The sequence below is a fragment of the Vombatus ursinus genome, unplaced genomic scaffold (assembly GCF_900497805.2).
Source record: "Vombatus ursinus unplaced genomic scaffold, bare-nosed wombat genome assembly UNPS02014832.1, whole genome shotgun sequence".
NCBI lineage: Eukaryota > Metazoa > Chordata > Mammalia > Diprotodontia > Vombatidae > Vombatus > Vombatus ursinus.
In genome coordinates, this window is record NW_020954610.1 from 34579928 (window position 1) to 34593926 (window position 13999).

The 13999-nt window shown below is 33.5% G+C and overlaps 1 protein-coding gene across 1 annotated transcript in view; it reads left to right on the top strand.

Annotated features, from left to right (window-relative positions):
* AUH (AU RNA binding methylglutaconyl-CoA hydratase) overlaps positions 1-13999 on the top strand; it is a 177551-nt gene that overhangs the window by 103893 nt on the left and 59659 nt on the right. The window contains exons 5-6 of the mRNA XM_027839633.1: positions 1373-1465; positions 5037-5093. Coding sequence (XP_027695434.1) covers positions 1373-1465; positions 5037-5093 — 150 coding nt within the window. The remainder of the gene's footprint in view (positions 1-1372; positions 1466-5036; positions 5094-13999) is intronic.

Consider the following 13999-nt stretch of genomic DNA (forward strand, 5'->3'; position numbering starts at 1 on the left):
GTTGTAAGTTATTATTTTAAATCTAATTTCAGTCAAATTGCTGTCAAGTTTTTTGCCCGATAGGAAGTCCTAATCTCAGTAAAGTGGAGTCTGAATTTATCAAGGTTCATATTGCTATATTCTTTTTCTTCTGTATGTTGTGCTCCTAATCTGTTCTACTGACAGGTTCTAGCAAGCTAGTAAAACTGAGTTCATTCCAGCAACAGATCAGGTCTGCTATGCAAGAACCAGCTGTCCCCTGTGGAAAATGATAACTTAAAAAAAATTTAAAAAAGGAAAAATAGAAAATGATAACTTAGCAGACCTCTTTCTTCAGTGATTAACATATTTCCATCTTATTATAACCATCCCATCAAAACCATCCTGGTGATCTCAAATTCCTAGTTTTCACTGTTCAAGCCTGAGGCAGCGTACATCTTTATTCCTATCCCCTTCTGTCTTCCCCCGAACACAATCTCTCAACCTCCCACTCTAGAGCTACCCAACTCTTCCACTGAATTCTTGGAAATTGCTGCTTCAGAGCTAACAAATTAGATTTCATCTTAAAACTTTTTCCTCTTTCACTCCCTCCAAGTTCTTGTACTCGTTGAAACCTGGCTCCCTCCTAACACAGCTTCCCTCGCTACCCTTTCCAGTACTGATTCAGTCAACTAAGCAAATGGCAAAACAAAGAACAAATATTTTATTAGATAATATCAGCAAGGATACCTGCAGGAACTGATTTTGATGAATACAACCTCTCAGGTCAATTGTTTTCCCTAAGTTTCCTCCAGAGAAGGGCCTAGCAGAGTAGCAACAGCTGCCTATGTGGGATTGAGGACTTCTTCAGGTTCATAGAGTGTTCTGTTCTCTCCTCAGTGCTGGCTTATTTGAGATATGTCACATTACCAAAAGCAGTCTTTATTGCATTTAACCAATCCTTGAAGTGGGTAGGATTCTATTTCCTAATTTGGTAACTGAATAGGCTGAATTTCTCTAAAGGACAATATCCTATTGTAGTACTCATATATACTTGTTTTGGTTCTTTATGTTAAATAGTCATAAGTAGGTACTTCTTATGTGTTTTGGATTTCTAACAATTGCATGTGGCCTAGTCAGCACCTTAGATCCAAGACCTGAGGATTACATGTACTACCCACTATAATATCTTAAGCTTTTTAAGACTTTTCATGTAAAATATAATTTTGTTTTAAGCTTAATAATGTTTAGTAACTAATAAATTTGACTATTATTACTGGTTAGTAATATAGTTTCATTTACTATGTAACTATGTTTTTATTGAAATGTTAAATGAATATTTAAGTAATGTGATTCACTTTTTTTGTTTTGTTTTGTTTTTTGGTAAAATGTTAAATATTACTTTTTCTTACAGCTAATCTTCCAGTGCCAACTATTGCAGCAATAGATGGGATCGCATTGGGTGGTGGCCTGGAGTTGGCTTTAGCATGTGACATAAGAGTAGCAGGTAAGAATTGTTGTTGTTATTGCTAATTCATTTCAGTTGTGTCCAACTCTGTGACCCAATTTAAGGTTTTCTTGGCAAAGTTACTGGAGCAGTTTTCCAGTTCCTTCTCCAGCTCATTTTCCGGATGAGGAAACTAAGGCAAATAGTATTAAGTAACTTGCCCAGGTCAGTCACACAGCTAGTAAGTGTCTGAGGACGAAGATAAGTCTTCCTAACTCCAGGCCTGGCACTCTATCCATTGTGCCACCTAGCTGCCCTTTTAGCAGTTATGAATATGGCCTGTTAAAATAGAGCATGTAAAGACTAAACTCATTCTTACTCTGGGAAGGATGTTGTCAAAAATTATGTTTATTTTCAGTTCATTCCCAAAATATTATATTCAATTTTTTGAGTCCAATTTAGTTACAGCCTTCCTGATGGGCTAGATTATATTTGGATTTCTTAGGATGATAAGTTAGGTGTGGCACGGAGTCTAGCTAAGAAAATACTGACCACTAAACTTGAGCCACTTTTTTGGGTGGTTTGTATCTTTTTAAATCTTAATTTTAAAAAATTCTTAATATAACTAACACAAACACAAAGAAAATATATTTCTGTATACAAAGTAGAACAAAAAAAATTCTATATATACATATATATATATATAAAATACTGCAAATCTCTATTTATAGACTGCTTGCTTTTTAAAATTCTACATGTTATTTTCTTCTTATGAAATAAATTTTAAAGATACATATGTTTTTACATTGTCTAATTTTTTCCAATTTCATTATTTTTATTTATTTATTTATTATTCCAAAATTATTAGAGATTTTTCCAATTTCTAATTTTTCCATTTGTCCGATTTTACATTGTCTAAATTTTTCTTTTGCCTTCTCCATCCCAGACAACTACCCCATATCATATAATAAATAATTTTTTAAAAGAAAAAAGAAGAAGAAAAAAATTAGGAAAACCTTCCAATACATTGAAAAAAATCTTGATAATATATGTAGGGTTCTACTTCTATGGGTCCCCTTCCCCACCTCTGGAAAGAAATGGGGAGAGGTTTCTTTTCATATCTCTTGGAATCAGGCTTATTTGTAATTTATAACATTCATTTTTCATTGTTTTATGGTTGCTTTTTCCATTTACATTATTGCTTTTATTGTGTGTATTGTTTTCTTGGCTATATTTACTTCACTTTGCATCTGCCCTGCCCTTTTTTCATTATATTCATTGTTTCTTATAGCACAGTAACATCCCATTACATTCCTGTGCCACCATTTGTTTAGCCAGTCCCCATTCTGTGGATATCTACTTTGTTTCTACTTTCCACAAAAAATCCTGCCTTAAATATTTTGCAGTATTTATGGGGCCTTTCTTTTTTATTAGTGACCTATTTGGAGTATATGCCTAGTAGTGAAATATCTGGGTAAAAAGATTTATTCTTAACCTCACTTTTACTTTAAGTTCTATAGTCAGTCTTAACATTATTTTCCGTTTCCATCTTTTATCTCCCATTTATTTAAAAAAAAAAAACAATTATTGATTGCCTACCCTTTGTAAGCCTCTGTATTAAGCACTGTATAGGGCAAAAAGTTGAATAATTCACAGTACATGTCCTCACATTGATTCTGGTTATGTTCTTGACTAATCATTACCATCTCTTGGCTTGGTGGAGCTGCCCTCTCCTGTTTGTTATGGTTTCCTTTACAACTTTAAAACTTACACGGGAAATGAAGGGAAATAGTACTTTTATAAAATATTGAAAAAAATGAGTTGTTAATGAATCCCCTATCCACTGCTTCACTTTATTTCATAATCTCTTTCTCCTCCTTTCCCCCTTCCTTTCTGGTATTTTCCACCTCTGAACAGTCTTTTCTGAAAGTAGAGGTCACATACCTTTCATATTATTTAATGCCTTTTTAAAAATTTAGTCAGTCCACAAGCATTTATTAAGTGTCTACTAGGTGCTGTTAGTGATATAGAGAAAGATAAAAAAGCTTACCCCCTCTCCCCGTCATCTTGTTTATTTTGGCATTCATTTCTTTTGGTTGTTTTCTTTAACATTTTTAGACTTTAACTCTTGAAATTAAACTTTAAAAAACTGTATGTGTTATCAACTATAATAAACAGATTCTGAAAATAGGTTGTCTGTGGGTATATCAGTTAAAAAAAAATTAAGATGTTATAAAAGTATCCATAGGTGATGAAAAAAGGAATCTTGACTTATTTAGCTCTTAGTATTATAGAAACCCTTTGTTGAAAAGTAAGTGGATATTGGTCCTGAGAAATTGTTAGTAAGTCTTCTAAATAGTTAAGTTGCTTGGTTGTAGGGGAACATTCTGGCAGCTAAAGAATACTTAATTGTTCTGATGCAGAGCTAAGCAAGTGAAACTAGGAGAAAAATTTATAGTATACAATGATACATTATAGGGAAAAACAATTTTGAAAGACTTTAGAAACCTGATCAGTGATAAACTGGGAGTCCAAAAAATAAATATGCAACATGTCAGTCACTTTCTAACAGAGAGGTGATTAACTTAAAATGAAGAGACACACATTTTTGGATGTGATTAATTTGGGAATTTGTTTTTGCTAAACTGTGCATGTGTATTAAGGGCTTTATTTTTTATGTTTTGTTTTAACATTTACTCAATTGGGAGAAGTTATTATAACAGAAAAGACATTAGAAGATGAAAGAAACAAAAAATAAAGAATATTTATGGTATGATATGCATTTATTTCAGTATAATTTATTTTTGTGCAGTGATGTGCTCAGTTAATCACCAGCTCTTAACCACACTGCCCAAGTGGAATGATAAAAATGTACTATATCCACTTGCTACTAAAAAACAATACAGACAGACAGATAGATAGATAGATAGATGGATGAATGGATAGGTAGATTATGTATTTATGGATGTGTGTGTACATACATACATTTCAATGTATTGCCTTGACAAGGTAGGACTGCTATTGATTTTGCTATTATTGGTAATGAATGGGGAATATTTTTTAAATATGTTAAATGCATAGGATCTAAAGTGGGTACCATTTGTATTTTTAAAATTACATTAAATTATATTTTAAAATCATACTATATTTTTTGTGTAATAAAATTTTTAAAAATACATAAAACTTAAAAAAGAATATAATGCCTTTAAAATTTAAATGCCTTTAAAAACATAAAAATAAATAGTATATTAAATTGTTTGACCCTAAAGCAATTAAACTGTTCACTGTCATTAGAAACAGACCTTTATCTTAGCTCACAGTCCTTCTGAATCACAAGAGATAGTCTCATTTCTCTGTCTTCATATAACAAGTTATCAGACTTTATAATTAACTCACTTTAGTAGTCATCTTGTATATAATAATTATTTAACACTTAACTATTCTCATTTGAGAGAGTTGCTTGGGTCTTTAAATATGTACAACTTCACTGGGATATTTACGTAGTCAGATGCTTTTTTATGTAATTGTAAGGCATTTTAGTGACTTATCAAATTGTTCTAAAATCTTTTGTTATGTACTTCTTAATGTAATAAAAATTTACTTCAGATTTTGTTTTTCTTTTGTTTTATAGCCTCTTCTGCTAAAATGGGATTGGTCGAAACAAAATTAGCCATCATTCCTGGTGCAGGTATGAATTTAGTGGTTTTTTTTGAAAGGCAGTAGCTTTTTTGTATAAAAAGGAAATTCGTCCTTGTAGTCAAAATATTTTTCCCCTTATGTTCATTTTAACTTTTACTATAAAAGTGACTGCCAATGATCTTAGAAGTTTTACCATTTATTTCTGAAGGCAGTGTGATCTAGTGAAAAAATGTTGGATTTTGAGTCCAAGGACATTGGCTCACATCCTAGCTTTGCTACGTAGTTCATGTGTGAGCTTGGGCAAGTAGCATAATCTTTCAGTGCCTTAGTTTCTTCATCTGTAAATGATGGAATTTTACTATGTGGCTCCTGTGTTCCCTTCCAGCTCTGATACTATGAGGATATTCTTTTGTGCATTTGTCACATGAAGGGAAATAAGTATAAGATTGTGAAAATGAATGGAGGCATTGGATATATTGACATTTATGCATAGAAGTATTTCTTTTTTAAAATAAATTTTTGATATTTGTTTTTTATATTGCAGGGACTTCACCTAGTAATTCTTCTCTTCCCCCTTCCCAGAAACCATTCAGCATTTTTGGGTCTTACAAAGATGTTTCTCTACCTTTCTAAGAAATGGGTAGAAGTTAAAACAATATAGCAAATAGTAAGATTGAAGACTCTTTAGATTAATATATAGTAACATTTATTGTACTGATTAATTTACTATTTAGTACTTTTGGGAGTTAAAGAATAATATTCCTTTTCATAATACCACTCTTAATTCCAGTTTTTAAAATAGAAGAATTAAACACAAGTTAGCAAAAATAGTACTCTGCTAAAAAGAAACAAAAAAAGACTAAATGTATAAATTAGACCAAGTTTTAATAAATTTTTAAATTGAATTTTATTTTATTCATTATTTATTGTTTGCAATTAATAAACATCTGATTTCTCTTGCTGTTACCTCCCAATTTATCCCCTTTAGTAGGGTACAAGGGAAGAACAGAAAGAAAAAAAAACCCTAGTAGCAAATGCCAGTTGTCAAGCAAAACATATTTCCAAATTAGCTATGTCCAAGAAAGAATGTCTCACTCTGCATATCTAGTCTCATCACCTCTTAGGAGGTTATGTCAGGAGTTGGGTAATATTCTAAATCACCCATCCTCTGGAGTAATGGTTGATCGTTGGATTGATAAGTGTTTTGAAGTCATTCAAAATTGTTCATTTTTTTTTACAATGTTGTTATTTTATAAATTGTTCTTCTGGTTCTGCTCATTTAGCATTTTTTTAAAAATGAGTTTCAAATGGCATTCTCCCTACCCTTTCCTTGTCTGCACACTTCTACTTGTGTCCCCTATTATGTGAGAAAGTAAGTCCCTCTCCTTTTTTGCTTTTAAGATCATCAAAACATGACAAAAATTCAAGTCCTCCATTTTATTTGACTCCATGAATCCTTTTGACTCTTCAGGACATTTGCACGTTTTCCCCGTTTCCCAGTTAGAGTGGAAACACTGCATCCTTATAAAGTTTTTTTTTTCCTGATTGCTTACATATATTTTACCTTTTTATGTTTCTCTTTGTTCTCGTGTTTGTATTTCAAAGTTTCTACTCAGTCCCAGTCTTTATATCAGGAAGGTTTGGAAGTCTTTTGTTTCATTAAAATGTCCATTCTTTGACTTAGCTGTTCTCAGCAATACAATGATCCAAGACAATCCCAAAGGACTCATGGCGAAACATGCTGTCTGCCTCCAGAGAAAGAACTGATATTGTCTGAATACAGATTGAAGTATGCTGTTTTTCACTTTCTTTCTTTCATTTTTTTTTTTGTTTGAGTCATCTTATACAAAATGACTAATATGGAAATGTTTTACATAACTGCACATGTATAACCTATATCAGATTGTTTACCCTCTCAGGGAAGAGAGACAAGAGGGAGGGATAATAATATCACCTACCTGGCAGGGTTGTTGTGCAGATCAAATGAGACAGTAGTTGGAAAGTGCTTTAGTATAGTGTCTGGCACATAGTAAGTGCTATAGAAATGTTAGTTATCATCATCATCATCATTATCCTCACTAAAATTCATTTGTAACCCTAAAATCAATACCGCTGTCATGGATATTTGCAGACATGCACAGTGGTGAAAAATTTGAGTGACCTAAGTATATTCCCAGCTGATTTTGAACAAAGTAAAGCTCTGCCCTCTTGTTTCACCTCTCGTACTGTAAATCCTTTTCACTGTCTAACTTAGTGCAAGATTTTTTTTTGTGTTTTTGTGCTTTTTGTTGGTAGTTTTGCTGTTTAAAATAGCCCCCAAGTGTTATGATCAAGTTGCTATCTGTTGTTCATAAGCATAAGAAAAATGTGACATGCCTCTCAGCAAAAATGCAAGTGTGTTAGATAAGCTTTGTTCAGGCACGAATTATAGCGCTTTTGGCCAAGTGTTCAATGTTAATGAATCAATATCGTACATCCAGAAAAAGGAAGAGGAAATTGAGAAGAAAATTATGAGCAGATGCCTAAGCATGTCTTTAAATAGATCTTTTCTTTTTTTTTTTTTTTTTTGGCTAAGCAATGGGGTTAAGTGACTTGCCCAGGGTCACACAGCTAGTGTTATGTGTCTGAGGCTGGATTTGAACTCAGGTCCTCCTGAAATCCAGGGCTGGTGCTCTATTCACTGCACCACCTAGCTGCCCCTTAAATAGATCTTAATAATCAAATATGCCAGATAAAATTGCCTCATAGACAAGGACACTTCTTTGATTAACCTTGTGAATTATTAGAGAAAATTTTTTAACGTTAATACTTCATTTCAGAGCTTGAAAATAACAGCTAAAAATTGAAAAAGGAAATTATTAAATGGTTATTCCAGAGCCTTGCTAAATGTATGTTCCATAATTGTGAGGAATTTGGCATAACAGAAATTTGTATTCTATCCTTTTGTTTTATTGTTGAGAAAGTAGCGCAGTAGCATTTCTCTTTTTGGGAGAATGCAAACAAGTACTTAAATGCTAAAAGTTGTCTGCTTTCTGTAGTAATGTTTTCCTCAATTGAGAATACTAAATAACAATTGTATTTTTTATGAGTGATACTTTTAAATTATTTTTATTTCTGTTATCATGTTTTATTTTTACCAATACAAAGATGTATGGAAACATTCTTTGCCTCATCAGGTTACATATTACAAAATAATAATAAGTTAGTAGTTAATTCTAAAATCATTTATCTGATATGGCTGGGAAACTCTTATCAGTCTTTAATTTTCCCTGTCTTTTAGGAAATTAGGTAAAGGTTAAAGAGGGGCACTCTATTCTCTCCCTAATGACAACATTGGGGATGTTACTAGACAAAGATGAAATATTAATCCATTGAACAGCAGTACCATATTTCCCCTAGCCTTGGCTAGATTAGGGTAATGATTAGTAACTAAAGAAGGAAAAAAGTATTGAATTTACCTTCGACCAAAAAGAAAAGAAAATTCTTAGAAGGGAGTGGTAAAGGAAAATGATTTTCTGAGATTGCTGACCTTAACTCTGAACCTTTGATTAATATTAACTGTAGAATTGTATATACTGTCCAAGAATTTTGTGTGTGTGTGTGTGTGTGTGTTACATATTGTAACTTCAAAAGGGCTTCTGAGAGAGATTTTTCAAAGGCAGGAGAGATGATAGTTAAATAAAGACTAACAAGGATGTTGAGGTTTTAACTATAATCAGTGTGATTTCTTCTTGTTTCATAATTGGATCTGAAGGCAATTCAAAGAAAGAAGAAAAAGAAAAAGGTTTTTAAAAGTTTTGAGCTGTCTCAGAAATGTTGATGTGCTTTACATACAAAGGGAAACTTAGAAATTTTGTCCAGTGGGATGACCTTCTGTACTTGGGGGAATCAAGGAATGGAAGAGTTTCACCCAGGACAGTTTAGTTTCTCATCTGAGAGTAGTCAATCATTGTATCAGACTTTATAAGAAAGAAACAGTTAGTACAGACATGATAGACATAGAAAATTTGCTTATAGCTTTCTCTGGTATAATGTCAATAATATTGGGTTTTTAGAGAAGTGGATTTCTACGTTGTGAATGTCTTGATATCTTTTCTGTTTCTCAAATGATTTCACAAACTGATTCTAGCTTCTGGTTTTACAGTTTTCAGAATCTACTTCTGTTGTATTCTAATGCAGCAATTTTAGTTTATTAAATATTTTCTAGACAAAATTCATGTTAATTTTCATTCTCAATCTTGTATTATTAATGTCAGATTTGCCCCTTTTCTCCCATTTAAATCTAGAATTAAATAAAAAAGATATTAAAAGATATTCCAGAGAAGTTCATCATTAAAGAAGTTTCTTATCGCAGGTTTCTTTAAAGTTTATTAAACAAAAACATTTTGGGGGGGCTGGGGTCAGAGAGGAAGGAGGCCAGATCTGTGATTTCATTGGTGTAGGGAACTCCTAACAATTCAGATCAACAGCTACTCTGCAACTTAACAATACTAGATAGTTGTGTGGAGTACTGAGATCTTAGTTAAAAATTTTGCTCAGAATGACACAGCCAATGTGTTTTAAAAGTGAGTCTTAAATATAAGACTCTATCATCTATGCCTACTGACTAATTGCAAAAATAGCTTATGGTAATGGAATTTTTATAGATGAAATTATTATCTTTGTAATTCTCTCACATGGCTTACTATATCTAGCGAGCCCCAGCCATGCTTCACATTCCTCTCCAGATATCATCTTGCCAGCTGCCTTATACATGTACGAGGATGGATGCTCTTCCATTCTTCTCTCCCCAGCTCTAGAGAAGTTAACAAATAAATAGTGTCATTGTTACTGAAAGGCCCTGATAATCTACTTCCCTGTGGCTCCACTCAGTTCCTGTGACTTATTAGACTAGAAAAATTTTACCCTTGCTAACTCTGTCTCACTTTTGTATTTATATCTCAAGCACTTATCACAGCATTTGGCAAATGCTAAGTATTTAATAAATTCTTTTTCATTCATTCACTTATTCATTCTTTTGTGGCTTTTGGAAAAGTATCATTTACATATAACTTGCATTAATTATTATTATTTCTTAAAAATATATGCCTTGCAGAAAGTTGTATTAGGTGTCACTGTGCTAGGTTTGGCAGCTGTACACATTTTAACATTTCTACATAGACAGCTCAGTGTAGGGGTCTTATGTATTATCTTAAATATGAACTTTAAGTGATTTTATTCCTTGCCTACTGATGCAATATTTCATATACTCATGATTTCCCTTTCTAAGTTTCCTCTGTAAAACTAGGTGTTTGGATTAGATCATTCTTTAAGACCCCCTCTGAACCTAAGTTTCTATTAAAAGAATAAAATAATTTTTGGTAATATTTTTAAATTTTACATTTACATGACATTCTCTATCCCGTTTGACATTATTAATTTCCTCTTACTGGATGCTTCTCCTTCCTGGTTGTCTTCCTTTCTCTTGGACTTTTTTATCAGTCTCCTTTGCTGGTTCTTCATATCATATCTAGAACTGGGTGTTCTCCGAAGTTCTATCCTGGACTTTCTCTTTTCTCTCTATACTATCTCATCTGATGATCTTGTTGGCCCTGCCCTCGCTCCTTTCTCTCCACCACCCATCCACTCCCCATGTAATCAGTTGTCTCTCTGCAAATAATTCCCAGGTCCATATGTCCAGCCTCTGCCTTTTTCTTTTGCTCCAGTCCCACATCACATACTTTTGGACATCGTGAACTGTAAATACCATACATCAAATTCAACAGATATAAAATAGAACTCATTGTCTTTTCCCTCTAACCCTTTGCTTTTTTGAACTAACTTGTTACTTTTAATAACTACACCATCCACTCAAGGATACATCCTTGATTCCTTACTCATATCACTTATAAATCTATTGTCAATACTTTTCTACCTTCACAACTTCCCTTGTATACCCTTATGTACACCACACTTATATAGAATCTTATCACCTCTTGCATATGCCCAGACTATTACAATGGCTTTCTGTTTGATATCCCTGACTCAGTCCACTTCAATCCATCCTCTATTCAGCTGTCCAAATGATTTTCCTAAAGTGCAGGTCTGACCTTGTCAATCTTACTGCCCCCTCTTCCTCTTCCACTCACAGTTAGTAAACTCCACTGCTCTCTGTTATTTCCAGGATCAAATATAAACTTCTCTGTTTAACATTTAAAGCTCTTTAATCAGCAAATATTTATTAAGCATCTACTAAGGCACTGTGCTAAGCTCCGGGGACACAAAAAGAGGCATAAGACACCCCACACCTCAAGGAGCTCACAGTCTAATGGGGAAGGCAACATGCAAACAAATGTATACAGACAGACTATGTGCAGGACAAATAGGAAATAATTAACAGAAGAAAAGCACTAAAATTAGGAGGGGCTGGGGAAGTTTTCTAGTAAAATACGGGATTTCAGTGGGGATATAAAGAAAGCTGAGAGGTTGGTAGTCTCAGTGGAGGAGGGAGAGCATTCCAGGTATGGGGTACAACCAGAGAAAATGCCTAGAGTTGAGAGATGGAGTACCTTGTTCCTGGAACAGCCCGGAGTCCAGTGTTTCTGAATCAAAGTGTATGTGTTAGGGAGTTAAGGTGTTAAGAAGACTGGAAATATAGGAGGGGGATAGGTTGTGAAGGGCTTTGAATACCAAACAGAGCATTTAGTATTTGGTCTTGGAAGTGAAAGGATGCCATTGGAGTTTATTGAGTGGGGTGGGGGTGACATGATCAAATCTGCACTTTAGGAAAAGTAACTTTTGGAGCTGAATGGGGAGAGACTTGAGTTAGGCAGACCCAGGAGCAGGCAATTGTAATAATCTAAGCATGAGGTGATGAGGGCCTTGGCAATGGATTAGATATGGGACGTGAGAGATAATGAGGGGTCCGGTATAACTCCTAGGTTGTAAGCTTGAAGCTAGGAGGATGGTATTTCCTTTATTACATTAATAGGGAAAGTAGGAGGGAGGGAAGATTTAGGGGGAAACAGAATTCCATTTTGGACACATTGAGATGCTATTTTTAGTTATATTGACTAAAGATGCCATTTTAAAAATTTAATATTTTATTTTTCTCCAATTACATTTTAAACTTATGTTTAAAAAAATTTGAGTTCCAAATTCTGTTCCTCCTCCCCTCATTGAAAAGGAAAGCAATTTTGAGGTAAGTTATGCATATGCAGTCATGTGAAACATTATTTCCATGTTAATCATGTTGTAAAAACCCCCAAGAAAAGCAAAGTAAGAAAGAGGATGCTTTGATTTGCATTTATGCTCCATCAATTCTTTCTCTGGAAATGGATAGCACTTCTCATCATAAATTCTTCAGAACTGTCTTGGATCACTGTATTACTAAGAATAACCAGGTCATTCACAGTTGATTATCATACAATATTGCTGTTACTGTATACAATGTTCTCCTGGTTCTGCTCATTTCACTTCGCGTCAGTTCATATAAGTCTTTCCAGGTTTTTCTGAGAGCATCCTGCTCATCATTTCTTTTAGCACAATAGTATTCCAGAAGATGCAATTTTATTCCAAACATGTTTCCCATACTATAACTTTTAACAGACATTGCTTTTAAGTATGCTCAACATAAATTTTCAAGGTTATTCATTCATTCATTCATTCATTTATTTATTATACTTATTCACAAGTCTATTCAGTAACAATAGATGTGTAAAATATCAGTTTGGAGTAATATAATCATATCCTTTCAAGAAATTTTTAATTTTTCTGTTGTGCTACCTGGAATGTTCTTTAAATGTGGCATGTGTGGATTCAGCAATTCTTTTTTTTTTTCAGTCAAGGGAGCAGTTTATTGTAATGCTAATAAAGAGAGGGCATTCTTCCTAATGAATATGCCAAGGATTCAGCAATTCTTACCAAGTTCTTGCAGTACTAGGCATCAGACTGGTCCATACTTCCTCATGCTTTTTTTTTTCAATTTTTTTTATTTTAGACTTGAATACTAAAACTTAAATACATAAGAAAAGAAAAAGAAACATTATAAACTTAAATATAAAATATGAAAAGAAAAAAATGTCATGTGCACAGAACATGAGAGATCAAAAATATATAGAAATAAATTTCCATTTCAAGAAAGCTTGTATATTAAATACTGCATGTTGTGTTAAAAGCTGTCCATCTTTCCTTTGCTTCCTTGTAAGTCTTCTTTTGTTCTCTGCTGTACACTTTTTACTTTGTTCTTTTTTTCTCCCTTCCTCCCCTCTTCCACCCCCCCTTCCCAGGCTACAATTAAGTGTGGATATATTTATATATAGATATATACTTACATGTATGTATATGTACATATATATTCATATACACACATACATACATAAGCATATACTTTCCCTAACAGATTCTACTCCTAATCTTTGTTTTTATGTTTGTGCCTATCTCTTTATTTTCTATCTCTCCTGACTCCTCTATTTCACTTCTACCCTACTTTGCCTTCCTATTACTTAACCTATCCCCCCTACAAGAATCCCTCTCTTATCTTCTCCTTCCCATAAATCAAAATACCATTTTATTTTTTTATTGTATTTTTAAAAATTAATTAATTTATTTTTAGTTTTCAACATTCAATATGAATGTTGAAACAAGATTTTGAGTTCCAAATTTTCTCCCTATCTCTCCTCTCCCCCCACACCAAGACAGTGTGGATTCTGAATACCCCTTCCCCCAATCTGCCCTGCTTCTATCAGCACCCCCCCCTTCTCCTATCCCTTTCCCCTTCTATTTTCCTGTAGGGCAGGATAGATTTATGTACCCCATTGCCTGTATATCATATTTCCCAGTTGCTTGTAAAAACAATTTTAAACATTCGTTTTTAAAACTTTGAGTTCCAAATTCCATCCCTTCCTCCTTCCCCACCCACCCTCATTAAGAAGGTAAGCAATTTGATATAGGTTATACGTGTGTTGTCATTCAAAA